Consider the following 16,101-nt stretch of genomic DNA (forward strand, 5'->3'; position numbering starts at 1 on the left):
GTCTTATCTAAGGATTGTTAAACCTTGGATTACTTATCCCTCCCTTTTCTAAGGATTAGATAAGACCTTGTATGAGGTATAACTAAACCATGGATTAGGTTAAATAAAGTAACCAAATAATATTTTTGTTGGACTAAATTTTAATCCATGGACTATTTTAATTAATACCTCCTACCAAACGGGTCCTGAATCCAAAAAGGATTTTGCTCCTCTCTATTTTCTTTTTCTTCATTTTTTTCAAGTATTTATTTGGATAAGATACACATGTTATAGATTTAAATCAAGGATTGAGATTTAATAAATGAAAGAAAAGCCTTTAACATGATTAAGATATTAGAAATTTTATATAATTACTCCCAAAATATAAGAAAATCCCGCAATTCTAATCACTAAATTTATTCTTTTTTTCTTTTTAAAGCAGCACTATAAGTACAAATTATTCTTTATTATATTAATATTTATTTTTTCAAATATTCAAGTATTTGATTGTTACATTATTTACCTTACCTGTTCGACTGAAGAAAAAATTACTCTAAATTTGGAAGTATGATATTTTTTTTCACTAAAGGCAAGTAAGAAAAGTTATTAATATATTTATCGAAAGTATCACGTGCAACTAAAATTGTGGGCTTAAAATATATTTTATTAATAAGTATATGGAAGTAATTTATTATCTTAGTCGTAGTTGAAACGTATCTTTATTTTATTAAAATAAATCTCAATTATTGATTTAAATTTAAAACATGTCTCCGTCCAAATAAAAACATGAAAAAAATGAACGATAATGATGTCGAGCCAAATTAAATCCCTATAAAATACCTCACCAAATATAGCAACATATCTCAAATTGTAATAATTAAAGCATTTTAGAGAGAGAAAGAAAAAAAATAAGCAATGGCTGATACTACTATCACACGTCCATTGGTAAATTATCATTCAAGTGTTTGGGGAGATTATTTCCTTTCCTACACTCCTCAACTCACGGTATGTTTCGTTTTTTCTGTGAGATAGGCTTGGTGATAAATTTGATATATCGTATTTGTTTCTTTGTTCATATCATGATCAGTAGTAGCTAGCATTATTTTCATAATTTCTCGTCCTACAATTTCTATTACCTCTCGATATTTTATGTGCTTTGGTTATCATATTGTTTAATTATTGTTATTGTTCCATGTTCCTATTATATGATATGTCATTTTTACTACTGAAATAGTACATGTACGGTTGTACCTCCACGAGGTAGAGGTAAGATGCACTCTACCTTCTTCTAATCCCACCTATAGAGTTATACCAACTATATTGTTGTTGTTTTATTGCACTTGTTGCTATAGTAGAACAATAATAACACTTAACATTTGGTGCAGGAACAGGGGCGGCTCTAATAAATCGGTGGCCTAAAACAAAATCCGAATGGAGGCTTTAAATTCGAATATATATTTTTTATGAAGTTTATTATAGCCAATTATTTAATCTTTCTTGAGACATAGTATTCATAATTTATCAAACTTCTATTATTTCCTTGCTCTTTTATGAAAAAATTATATTTTCTACAAATTATACGTGATATTTTTTTAAAAAATATGTATAACCTATTGTATTTTTAAAAAATGAGGCCCCTCAAATTTTGGGGCCTAAGGCAGTTGCGTTTTTCTCAAAGCTGTAGAGCCGGCACTGTGCAGGAAATTAGTAGCCAAGAGAAACTTGAACTTGAAGAATTGAAAGAAAAAGTCAGGCAAATGTTAGTGGAAACTCCTGATAATAGTACACAAAAACTTGTCTTGATTGACACCATCCAACGATTGGGAGTGGCATATCATTTCGAAAACGAAATCAAAACATCCATTCAGAATATTTTTGATGAATTTGAACAAAATAAAAATGAAGATAACAATGATGATCTTTGCGTTATTGCTCTTCGTTTTAGACTAGTGAGACGACAAAGGCATTACATGACTTCTGGTATCGTATCTCTTCTCTAATTATCCTATGCAGCTTATTGATGTTGATTACTAATTCCTTTATGGTCAAAAGTAAAATGTTTAACGAGATGAATTTAGAATTTAATCTTTACGAATTCAAAATATAATATTTATAGTACTTAGATGAGGCTTATAAGTTAAAACTTATGTATATATCTCGAAAAAGTTGTTGAATATCTAACTATGACAATAATTAATCAGATGTGTTCAAAAAATTTATCAATGACGATGGAAAATTCAAGGAAACTCTTACTAAAGATGTTCAAGGCTTATTAAGTTTATACGAAGCAACACATCTAAGAGTACACGGAGATGAAATTCTTGAAGAAGCTCTATCTTTTACCGTTGCTCATCTCAAGTCCATGAGCCCTAAATTTGACAATTCACGCAAGGCCCAGGTTAGTGAAGCCTTGTTCCAGCCCATTCATACAAATGTACCAAGAGTGGTAGCTCGTAAATACATACGTATTTACGAAAATATTGAATCGCATGATGATTTGCTTTTGAAATTTGCAAAATTGGATTTCCACATTTTGCAAAAAATGCACCAAAGAGAGCTTAGTGAACTAACAAGGTAAATATATGTATCCTCTTTAATTAATCATAGTCATATGTATATATATTCTTCGTATGATATATTATACGTATAATATACATATATAGGTGGTGGAAAGATCTTGATCATTCAAACAAATATCCATATGCAAGAGACAAACTAGTGGAATATTATTTTTGGGCAACAGGGGTGTATTTTGGGCCACAATACAAACGTGCAAGAAGAACGTTAACAAAATTAATCGTTATCATTACAATTACTGATGATCTATATGATGCTTATGCAACTTACGACGAACTTGTGCCTTACACCGACGCAGTTGAGAGGTAAAACTTATATAAATTTAATTAATAATTAAATGTACAACGTTGTTACGTTGAGTAAAACTTTTGGTTTAATTTTTTTTTTTATATACCGTTTATGTTTGTTTGAGGGAAAAAATTACCGTTTCAGCTTCGGACTCATTATTTATGTATGTACAGATGTGACATTAGCGCTATGGATTTGATATCGTCCTATATGAGACCTCTTTATCAAGTCCTTTTAGATTATTTTGATGAAATGGAAGAAGAATTGACCAAAGATGGTAAAGCACACTATGTCTACTATGCAAAAATTGAGGTAAGCTAAGTTTGCTATGAATATAACTTGGCTCCATTAATCAGTTAAATCATAAATCGATATCATTTATTTTAGAAACAACGCTTCTGATATATATTTATTTATTTATTTTAGATGAATAAGTGGATCAAAAGCTATCTTAAGGAAGCAGAATGGTTGAAAGATGGCATTATACTCCAAAATGTGAGGAATATAAGAGAAACGCTACTATAACTGTTTCCAATCAAATGATTTTGATTACTTGTTTGATTGTTGCGGGGGAATTTATACCCAACGAGACTTTCGAATGGATGATAAATGAGTCTTTGGTCGCTCCAGCTTCATCACTAATCAATCGATTAAAGGACGATATTATTGGACATGAAGTAAGTATATATAAATACGCTAACATATTATATTGTTTGAATTTATAAAAATAGACATTTAATTTAAATGTCATACTGTATTTGATGTAGCATGAACAACAAAGAGAACATGGAGCTTCATTCATTGAATGTTACATGAAAGAATATAGAGCTTCAAAACAAGAGGCATATGTTGAGGCTCGAAGGCAAATTGCAAATGCATGGAAAGATATAAACACTGATTATTTACATGCTACTCAAGTACCAACGTTTGTTCTCGAACCTGCCTTAAATCTTTCACGCATCGTAGATATTCTCCAAGAGGATGATTTTACGGATTCACAAAACTTCCTTAAAGACACAATAACCTTGTTATTTGTTGACTCTGTCAATAGTACATCATGTGGATAATCGTATCATTCATCAAATTGTGATTAATGGTTTCAACATTTCTAAGTGGTTGATGAAATAATGTGTGTGTGTGGGGGGGTTGCTTTATATATAATTCTATCGATGTTTGCATGAGTTCTCGACTTTTTGTGTGTTGTATTTTCATTCATATTGTAGTTTGTATTGAAACTAGGATATGTCACTCCTAGTAGTTGGATTATTGTATCAATCAATTCAAGTTTTTATGTTCTATATATTACCTGGTGTTATTGTTAGGTGTTTATTTTGATTTGTTTTTACCATATTTGATTTTTATTTTTCTTGAAGGAGGGGTTACATATTTACCATAAATTTGGTGTTTCATTTTTCCTAAAAGGAAATTTTAAATCTCCCATACTTTGTTAGTCCTTTGAGAAAAATGTTTTGGGCTTTTTGAAGGTATATATCGTAACAAATATATCCAAAGTCTCTAAAGCTTACGAATTTAGGATTTCGTTCTTTGAAAATTCGTGAATTTCAAAGTAATAAAGTGTATACATTCAATAATTTTTAGTACAAATACAAAATTTAGACGAAAACTATTGAGTTCGGCCAAATTCATAATTATAACTAGAACTCCACCTCTGAGTGGCAAAAATTGAAATCAAAGAAAGAGGATTCAATACGACAACATTGCAATTTTTATTAAAAGAAAAATATAAGTGAAAAGATCCATGTCATGTGCCAGCACGAGCTCAATACTTTAGATAGTAATATTATTCATGTCAAGTCTATATAGTATATCTATCTAAAATATACAATCATTAAAAATATATATATAAACTTCAAATTTTGATTCGTCCTCTCACAGAGTCATGGTAAGACTTTAACCATGAAATCAAAGGAGAAAGGGTGGGGTTTAGAACTTAGTACGTAGGAACACACACACACATATATATATAACTAATTGAATTCAATCTTTGGTGTAGACGGAACAACAAAGACACCATACGACTTCATTCGTAGAATGCTACATACATGAAAGAATATAAAGCTTCGAAGTTAGAGGCATATGTTGAGGCACGAAGAAAAATCACAAATGCATGGAAGGAAATAAACACAGAATTCCTCTATTCTATTTATATTGAAGTACCAACGTCTGTCCTCAAACTTGCTATGAAGTTTGCACGCCTCGTAGATATTTTCCAAGGTGATGATTTTACAGACTCCACAAAGTTTCTTAAAGACGTGATTACCATGATGCTTGTTGAACGTGTCAATATATGATCAGGATAATCGTGTTGATGCCTACATGCATTTCAAAGTGATTGTTGCTTGTATTAGAGTGATTCTTTCTACTAATACTTGATAATATATTACTCCATTCGTTTCAATTTGTTTGTCAAAATCTCTCTACTAATATTTGATAATATATGTCATGTCATGTAGACAACTAAAATTTAAAAAATTATCCAAAAAAGATTTTTTTTTTTTTAAAAAAAAGTAAGATAAATAAATTGAAACATAGAGATAAGAGTATATGATCCGTGCATGTAGTGGTCTAAGACATGTAAATATTAAGTGCAAATTGAACTATAAAACGTTATAAATTGTTGCAGCAGTGAATGAACGCAAATCATAGGTTCCCTGTTGGAATAGGATGTGTACATAGTGGCCAATAAATCAAAAGACTATAGTACATGGAAGGATCTAGGAGCTAGAAGCAATGAACCTCATTTGTCGATAAATTACATGGTATATATAAGGTTAAACTTTTTTTTAATACATATATTAAACGTACGATATACTATAAAAAAACAACTTTTAGCGGAAATAAATATGTACATTAAAGTTTTTACAGATATTAAATTCACTGTTGTTAAGGTTTTATATACCATTCATAAAACGTGTTAACATGTAGTTGTCATTAACAATTACCTCTATGAAAACATGTAATAATTGTTTCATTCATTTTGCACACACCTATACCTCCATTATTGTAGCTTCTTTTGATTCTTGGTTGGTTCAATTATGTATGAAGATTTTACATTTAAGTAATAATTAACTTCATGAACTCATGAACAATATGATAACTCTTGAAGGGAATATATTACCTTTTATATAGTCTCATAAAATATTGGTGTATATACCAACAATAAATTCATGATTATATTCAATAATATCTGCACTCATGTGACATGTCCAATGCTTTAGAAAAGTCTAAGATTCGAAAGAGAATTTGTCGCATTAATTCTATGATTGTAATGATAAGATCCTATAAATATAATTTTTATGCTTGACACGGAACTTTTATTTTATGTTTACATTGATTAATTCACGAATATAATTGGAGTAAAAAAATTTAGTAAGGAGATTTAGAATATGTATCATTCCATAATTTAGATATTTATAAATTTAAAAAATATTGCTAAGGGTAAAATGAGAGAGAAAATACATGAACGAATATAATTGGAGTCAAAAATTTTAGTAAGGAGATTTAGAATATGTATCATTCCATAATTTAGATATTTGTAAATTTCAAAAATATTGCTAATGGTAAAATGAGAGAGAAAATACATGAACTTTTAAAAGGATGATTAATTTTAAAAACCACAACAAATAATTTGAGACAGGAAAAGTACTAAACTCCTAAAGTCATTTGGATAACTTCCAGCGCTACATAAAAAATGATCTTTAGTGACAATTAATTAACAACGATAAGTCAATAATTTAATTATCATTAAATATGTATTTTTAGTGGCAATCAATTAACACTTTTTGTAACTATTCTTAAAGCCTATAGCGACTTTGGATCTAATGATAAATTAATTAATGTCGATAGCACTCGTGTATATTTATTACCACTAAAAATTATTTTTATTGTAGTGCATGATATTTATCACTTTGACACTTATCGTCCTAATTGCACTATAAAATACCTCACTAAATATAGCAGTAAATATCAAATTGCAATAATTAAAACATTTTAGAGAGAAAAAGAAAAAAATTAAGAATCAATAAGCAATGGTTGATACTACTACACACGTCTATTGGCAAACTATCATTCAAGTGTTTGGGGAGACTATTTCCTCTCTTACACTCTTCAACTCACGGTATGTTATGCACACATACTTATATATGTCTTGTAAGATAGGCTTGGCGGTAAATTTGATGTAGCGTATAATTAATTTTTGAATGTTGAAAGTTAAAACATGTTAAATTCGAAATTTTGTTCATGAAAAAAGAGGGATAAAATTAAATTTGTCACATCTCCTTTTTGATGATCTTCGGACTATATTAATTACTTGATTGGTTTACGGGATTTTGAACTTTTGATTTCACTTGTCCCATAGGCGAAACTTCAAGTTCACTAAATTTTGACTTTTAAACTTAAAGTTTTGTCCTTCGAACAAGTAGGGGTCAAAAATTTGAGGCCACCTATTTTAAGGTCATTGTGTTTTATTTAAACGATTTAATAATTTTTGTTGTTGTAGATTGTATAAACTCTTGCCTACTTTTCCTTTTTCCTTTTTCCTTTTTCCTTTTTTTATTTGAAACACGGAAAAAATGTAGATAACTTCATGTTGAAATCAGTTAATTAAAGGAACTTAAGAAACTACACTATTTCTCTTTTAATTTTTCAAACCATGCAAGTCAATAATAGAAGCATGAGAACGAGATGAGAAAGTTACTCAAAATTTAGGATATTTCATTATATGTAATTATATAGTTTGCTAGAAATATGAAGTTTATAAAATGATGAGAAAATTTTTAATACTCATTTTGCAACTGAAATTTGACCATCAATCAAAACAAACTTTCATGACATAAAGTGAAGGTTTTAAATATAAGTAGAGATTGAATAATTGGATTTGATATTACTAAATCTTACCATATTTTGGTCCTCGGATAATAATGATTAAAAAAATGTGTCAGCATAAATAAAACCAAGTGGATGAAAATTAAAGGTCCAATGTGTATTTCTCAAACTAACTAATGAGTGATAGTTACGGAACTCAATCCACCTGCATCGCCGGACGAAGGCGGCCCAACAAACTCGGAACAAACGGAGGTAATCAGACCGACTTTCAAGAACATTTTGGTGGCACCATACCCAGCTCAAGACGGATTATCCCACAATGAACCAAATTGCACAGTCGACATGCTCCTAGACGAAACAGAGCAAAATAAGCTGGGAGTAGGAGGAGCACGCCATCTTGAGGACAACATCGTGCTATCAGAAGAAGAAAAAAAGGAGGATCTACAGACCATGGGCTTTCTCCATAATCATCAAACTACTTGGGAAAGAAATAAACCACCAATACCTCAAGAAGAAGTTAGCCTTACTCTGGAAGACCACTGAGGAAATTGTTCTAATCAATCTAGGGTACGACTACTACATAGTTAAATTCCTCAAAGAGGAGAACTTGCAACGTACCCTCCAAAACGGACAATGGTTCATCAACGGATATTTTTTATCGGTAAAGAGGTGGCAACCAAATTTTGTCGCATCTGAAGCGAAAGAAAACGTTTATGCCATATGGATAAGACTCCCAGAGCTTCCAACAGAGTTCTACAACCACACCGTCCTGGCCAAAGTAGGCAAACTAGTCAAAACAGACGTGTGCACGTCCGAAACACTGAGGGGTCGATATGCACGCATATGCATTGAAGTAGCAATAGGTGTTCCAGTTAAAAAAGCCATATACATAGGAAACCACAAACAACCCATCATATATGAAGGGTCGGATATCTTCTGTAGTAAATGTGGAGTACTAGGCATAATGGATTATACTGTGAAACCTCTATGGCAAAACAAGTTGGAAGGGCAGGAACTCATCAAGAGCAGTGTGAGGGAACATCGACGTCAATGACAAAAACAGCTAACACCACGATGGACGATACAGAGGAGCAGTGGCAAATAGTCAAATTCCAGAAACGACACAGGCAATTAAAGCGAGCTATAGAGGAAAGTGATGGAGCTGACCCAGGTATAAGCGTTAAATTGTTCGAAGCAAGCATAGGTAAGTATCTCGAATAAAAAATATTCAAGTACAAAAAGAGTCTACCGAATAACTTAGCATGGGTCCCCCAAAATACTCCTATGAAAAATGTTGATGCAGCAGATGAGTCTCGAACTCAGAAGCAGAAGGCCAATACTTCAGGGGATTTTATGGATGACCCAATGGGGGCTCGATCCGTGCTTAACCAAAATAACAAATCCTTATACGTCACAAGAACTAACGTCACCAATACGACATTAATAAATAATAAACAATAGAAAGAAAACCCTAATAACTTTATCCCCAAACAAACAAACAGTATGGCGGTAGACACAGTAACCTACACGCCCCCTAATACCCCTATGGAAATGAACAATAAATTATGTCCACTTATCCAAGGTAAATCCCTCACTGTCCACTCCTAACTATGTGGACAAAATACACTCCACAACAAATAACAACTGTATAATTAAAAATAAAATAACAAATATGGATATCGACGGCAATACCTCTCTACCTCTAAACTTTCCAAGTAGGGACCCCCTACTAAACATAGCCCCCACCCCCCTCATTTATGGAAAAAGCCACAGAAAGTTCAAAGTATAGAAACCAAAATATTCCTAGTACAACATTTACAATTAACTATCCCTATCAACTCCATATCTAAAATGCTACCAAATCTTAAGGAAAATGACAAGACTCCCCTTTTTAGCTCAACAGAAAAGGCAAACTGCAAACATGAACTCCCTTCCCTTTACCCTAAGAACTCCTGCGAGCCAGACTCAACCAATTCAAATGAACAACTAAATGTCATTCAACCAAATGCCATTCCTAGCTCCTCTTCCTCCATTTCCGACTTCCAAGTAACCTTAGGGGGGAATACTTTTTATGCGTCTCAAGCCCCACCCCTAAACCCAATACCGCACTCGTGGATGGAAATGGGACTGTACAACCATGCTCTCTCATTCACAGCCACAGTGGAGGGGCAACATGGGGTCATTGTAGTACGGAACCCAACATCATAGTCCAGGTAGTCTCAGAGGGAATAAGAATGAGACTAGGAATGGAGGCTTATAACAACTACCTTTGGATGTCCTCGGTTCTCCAGCCACCGATGACATTCTCATTCCCTTAAATCTCATTCTATTACTTCCCGACCTGGGAAATGCCACTGTTCAACCCCTTGAGCCAAGCAACAGCTCAGGAACAACTATTTTCCCCAATGAACTTTTTCCCACAACAGATTATGGAACCACCAATAGCACCATGGCAAGCCTATGCAGCGACTATGGATATGACTCAGCCCACCCCTTCAATGGTCCACACCAGCTTGGAGGAGACCCCCCATGGTTGTCTCGAACCATGTAGCATCATCATCTCAGGTATTACCACAAACTCATCTCCCTATGATAATAGACAGGCTAGTACAGAACCTAAAAGTGGACCAAAATACAGAAAAACTAGGAGTGACCTTAGCACTAATTAGGGAGACAAGAATAGACATAGTGGTACTAAGAGAAATAAAAGTATTGCTTTTCAAAGAGATTTGCAAAAAAAATGTATTCTCATCTGCCCACCGAACCTACGAAAAAGTTCAATAGACATAAGGGTTCCGAGCAACCTAGAAATAGGGAACTTCATAGTCATTATGAACCTAACTCTAATGAATGGAGCCCTGTCGGAGACGGACCAGATATTGGAAGAAACCTCACCACACTTGAATAGCTCCATGAATTTCATCATATGGAACTGTAAAGGGGGTAACAGGGCTGACTTTAGGAGGAACTTTAAGTCCTTGACTGATTGGCATAGGCCTTCACTGGTAACACTCCTTGAAACAAAAATGCAAGACCACCAAGCTTTGCTAGATGATTTCCCCTTTAACAACATGATCCAAGTCCCTGCTATTGGAAATTCTGGAGGCTTAGTCATGCTATGGGATGATACCCAGCTAGAGGTGGATGAAGTCACAACGTCGACTCAAGAAATCCATGTAATGATTAAGGTACATTCCACAAATAATAATTGGCTTTTTAGTTGTATTTATGCTAGTGTATATAGACATAAGCGTAGGAATCTATGGCAAAATTTGAAAAGATTAAAAGATAATTATAATGGTAAATGGTTGATAAGTGGAGATCTTAACGATTTGATGAATAGTATGGAAAAATACGGAGGAAGGCCTATTAATAAACCTCTTACTAGCGATTTTTGGGATGTAGTTAATTATTGTGAAGTTATAGATATGGGATTTAAAGGTGGTAAGTACACGTGGTTAAATAAGCGCTTCAAAAATAGGACAAAACTTATTTTTGAGAGACTTGACCGCTTTCTGGCAAATGACGAATGGATACAATTATTTCCAAATGCGCAAGTACAACACCTTCCACGTACCCATTCGGACCACTGTCCACTATTACTATCACTATTTCAAAAAAGTCACACCAAACACGAAAATATATTTCACTTTGAATCAATGAGAACCACCCACCCGAATTTTTAAAACATCATACTACAAAGCTGGAATGAAGAAAAAGACATCCTAAAAGCAATACCAAACTTCACTAATAAAGCTACAATATGGAATAATATCACTTTTGGTAACATCTTCTGGAAAAAAAAAAGAATCATAAGAAGACTAGAAGGGATCCAGAAGTCGCCCCAATACACTTCCAGCTATTTTCTACAAAAACTCGAAGAAGACCTAATGAAGGACTTTAACCACATTCTTCGTCTAGAATTAGACTTCTGGAAACTTAAATCGAGGGTAACATGGTTGAATGACGGGGACTCCAATACTAGGTTCTTCCACACAACAACTTTAAATAGAAGAAGAAGGAATAAAATTGTCTCATTACAAAATTCAAAGGGAGAATGGGTATACGAACAACAGGACATCGAAAACATCACTACTACTTACTTTACCAACTTATTCTGCACAACCCAAAACTTCTCGACCAGAGGCAATGGGATCCCCAAAAAACTTCATACCAACCCTGACCTAGAAGGCTTAGGTAGCGTCCTACAACAAATTTGATTATTTGAGACGAAATATTTTGTCACTTTAAGTTCATATTTCGTCACAAAAGGAATTTTGTGACAAAAAAATTTTTGTCAAGCATTCGTCTCTAAAGCATGGGTCACTAAATGTATATTGAGACGAATTAGTGTTTTGTCACAAATTAGACATGAGTTGACTACGAAAGTATTTTTCGCCCCCAAATGAATAGTATTCAGGACAAACTTGATTGTCATAGAATTATATTTTTTTTGTAGGTAATAGCTTATTTTCATCACTAAAGAAGTTATAATGGTGACGTGAATGATGGCATCACTAACTATTTATTTGAATTAGTGATGATTTGTTTTGTCTCCAATCATCTATCTATTTCGTCATTGAACAAATATTATTTCGTCACTAAAAACTACCTTTCACATATGCATTATCTTTTTGTCACTAAAGTATAAATTAGTGACAACGCTACTTTCTTGCCATTTTGTAGCTAAAAATTATCACATCGTCACTAAAAAACTACTTTTACCAACGAAAAATGTTTTGTCACTAATAACAAATATTTGATGACACTTTAATTTGTAGCTATAGTATTTACGATTCGATTTAGTTATTTAGGTTTCTGTTAATTTGAAAATTACCAAATCATATATAAATTATATACGTAACTTCAATGGAAAGAGCATTTATACAAACTAAAACTAACTAATAACATACTAAAAGAAGTAAGATACAATAAAAAAACTTTTAAAAACACTGTCATATATTAATTAGGAACAACCAAAATAACATTCATGAGATGATATCTCATTACATACGCCTTAAAGAAAAATTAACATCAACAAAATTTGGTCCAACTTGAAAAATGTAACTCAGATATACTAAACATTAAAAAGAAATGAAGTAATAAAATTGAGGTTGCTTCTCAAAATATCATTGCAAAAGCACTTCTTTAATAGTTGGTCCTGATTTCCATCTTACACAACCTGTGTAAACAAATAATTTATATTTTATTTCATATATAGAGTAATTTAAGCATCAAAGAAACATATACAATTAGATCACTCATACAACCTGTGTTGAATTTTAAATGTGTAATTGAGGGAATATGATCACCCATACACTTTCCGCGTAAATTAGATTCAAGAGTACATACATAATGTTTTTCCTTGAAGGGGAAAGATAACCAATTGAAACACAATTATTCTAGAACAAGAAAGCTAACAGTACTCATGAATTGAACTAACAGTAAACAACAAATTACATGTTCAGGAAGAGGAAAGCTAATATGAAAACAGAGCAAACAAACACAATTGAAGAGGAAAGCTAACATAACACAATTCAACTAACAGATGATTCCACAATTATTCTTGAACAAGAAAGCTAACAGTACATGAATTGAACTAACAGTAAACAACAAATTACATAATTCAAGAAGAGGAAAATTAATATGAAAACAGAGTAAACAAACACAATTGAAATATCTCATGCGTAGAACATAGGTTCGGTTCGACAATTCGTTTTTTGGTGATTTACGTCCAACCTCTACTCTAACAGGCTAAATAAATAGCAGAGGTTCTAAATTAAATTAACGAGAACAAAGTAATGTAGTTATTATTGTACCTGAAGGGATAACTTGATAAGGTTCATTGATCACTGTATCATGAAAATGAAACATAGTTATATATTAGGTGTTAAATGCTACAAACTATTTCTGTTTAATTAAACAAGCTGTAATGAAATTATTATAGTTTAAAGTATACTATGGCTAACCTTGATCTGGATGAGCTCATAAACTGCTGCACTTGTTTCAAAATATCATCTTGACGTGCCAATAGAGTTTTCAAGATTACAATTAGGAGCAGTATGGTTAAAGTTTAACATAAATGAAAGCTTTGATCTTTTAAACTTTCACTTCAATAAAAAATCAAAATTGTGGCAATTTACCATAACCAGAAACACAACATCTGACAAAATTCAGTCAAGGTAAGGAAATAAATTAATACAGGTCAATATATAATAGTATTGTAGAGAATCAGGCGAACCAAATAAATTCAAAGAAAGAAGTAAAATCAGTTCAAATCAAGTAGCAACATAAATGGACAATTTGTGGTTCAAATAAATTAAGGCGAAAGTAACCACAAAGAATGATCAATTAAATTAAGCAAAGCAATCCATTGACATATCAAATCTTACTCAAATACACTCAAAAATCAGTAGCTCTATTTGTGATTGAATCTAAGTGGTGCTACTGCAAAATGCTAGAGCCAATGAACAAATTTAGGCTATCATAAATCACAACAGTTCATGCTTAAGACGATATTCACAAATTACATGACTTTAACAATCTAAACATGCAATAAGACTTCTAATCGGAAAGCAAAAGGCCATTTGAGAAATGAAATAACTATTAAAGAAACTAACCCACGAATCTGTTAAGATCCGTCTCGAAATCTCAAATAGTGTGTTGACCAGACTCTATTGGTGTTCGTATTTGCAGTCCTCACTGTAAAATGTGCGGAACGGCGCTAGGGTTTGCTGGTTAGAGCAGCGCTCCGGTTGCTGATGTTGTTGGTCCAATTTGCCAGCGACTGGTGGCTACTTTTGCCAAAGCAAAGGAGAGGAGAAGGGTCTCGCTGGTGACTCGGGGCTGTTCTTGCCGGAGCAAAGGAGATGAGGAGCTCACTTGGTCCTCGCTTGCTTCCATCTTCGCTGGAGAAGAGAGAAAGGAGGGGAAGAAGAGAGACTTGGGGTTTCGAGGAGAGGCGGCGAGCAGGCGGCGCGGGGTTTCGAGGAGAAGCGGCGAGCAGGCGGCTCGGGGTTTCTCAGGAGCCTGCTGGACGAAGATGGAGGAGGTGGCAATTTTCGACGGAAAATGAAAACGACCCAAGGGGTCTGCGGCGCTGTTCTCATGACAAAGAGGAGAATGAATTAGCGTTGGGTCTTTTAGGGGTCGTTTGGTTTGAAAATGAGTTATGATGGGATAAGTTATGTTGGGATAAGTTATGTTGGGATTAGTTAAGATGGGATAAGTTGTGTTGGAATTATTTTTTATTGAGTGTTTGGTTTGTTGTATTCAAAATAATAAATTTTAAGAACAATTTATTTGTTTACAAAAATGCCCTTCATTAATGTAAAAAGTGATATAACAAAAGGGTTGAAAAAGACATTTTTGTCATTTACCTATTTTATCCCGGGATAAGTTATCCCGGGATTACTATACCACCCAAGGAGAGGGATAACTTATCCCGGTACTAATTATTAATCCCGGGATAAGTTACCCCGAACTTGCCAACCAAACAACAAAATAAGCGGTACTATAATTTAATCCCGGGACTATTTGTTATTATACCTCACACCAAACGAGCCCTTAGGGTTAAAAAAGAAAGGTATGGGTTAATGAATTTGGACTGCTGATATGATATTGTATTTTGTATGATGTATCAAATATATTTGTATTTCATATCAATCGTATTTGTATTATTTATCAATTGTATATGTATTATGTTCTAATTGTGTTATGTCAATTTATATTTTGACAATTGTCTTTGTCGATACTAATTGTGTTTGTTAATACAATTGATAAAATATAATTGTATTAATTGTATTTGTGATAAAACTTGATACAACGAATACACTATACATTCATCTTCTCTGTCAAATGTATTATATATATATCAATTGTATTTGATCAAAATATAAAATATTACTTCTTAATAATAATAAAAAATTAGAAATTGTAGTAGATTAATATTTCCTAATAAAAAAATCACAATTAGAAAAATAATGTGTTTAAAAATAAAAGAAATAATATATTTATTTGAAAAATGATATTTTTGATCCATTAAGTAACAATAAAAGCATTTTTGAATCAAATTATTGACGGTAGGGGCTATTGGACCAAATTATCAACTGAAGACATTTTTGTTCTTAGTAGTCATACGTGCAAAAAATGCAGGGGGGAAACATATCTATACTAAATAAGTGTTGTTATTACAAGCATTACTATATATTAGAAGAGTCTAGGAATTACTACCATTGTTCCAATAAAATCACTACAAATGTCCAATACTTACTATATAAAATATATAAGTGGGCCCCACCACCTTCCACTTAAATACTACATATTATATATTATTAATTACTATACTATAAATCACTACTACTATCCAATATATTTATCAAACTATATAAATGGGCCCCATCACCTTCCACT

The 16,101-nt window shown here is 32.7% G+C and overlaps 1 protein-coding gene across 1 annotated transcript; it reads left to right on the forward strand.

The window, feature by feature from the left end:
- Nucleotides 1–894: 894 nt before the first annotated feature.
- On the forward strand, nucleotides 895–3,951 carry LOC125808830 (sesquiterpene synthase 14b-like). Its single transcript, XM_049488494.1, is given in 8 exon segments — nucleotides 895–984; nucleotides 1,680–1,959; nucleotides 2,181–2,553; nucleotides 2,643–2,861; nucleotides 3,018–3,156; nucleotides 3,271–3,330; nucleotides 3,333–3,521; nucleotides 3,612–3,951. Coding segments are annotated over 8 exon segments (1,650 nt in total). The 3' UTR covers nucleotides 3,912–3,951.
- The last annotated feature ends 12,150 nt before the right edge of the window (nucleotides 3,952–16,101 follow it).

This window comes from Solanum verrucosum, unplaced genomic scaffold (assembly GCF_900185275.1).
Source record: "Solanum verrucosum unplaced genomic scaffold, falcon-dt-bn FXZP01000218.1, whole genome shotgun sequence".
Classification (NCBI taxonomy): Eukaryota; Viridiplantae; Streptophyta; class Magnoliopsida; order Solanales; family Solanaceae; genus Solanum; species Solanum verrucosum.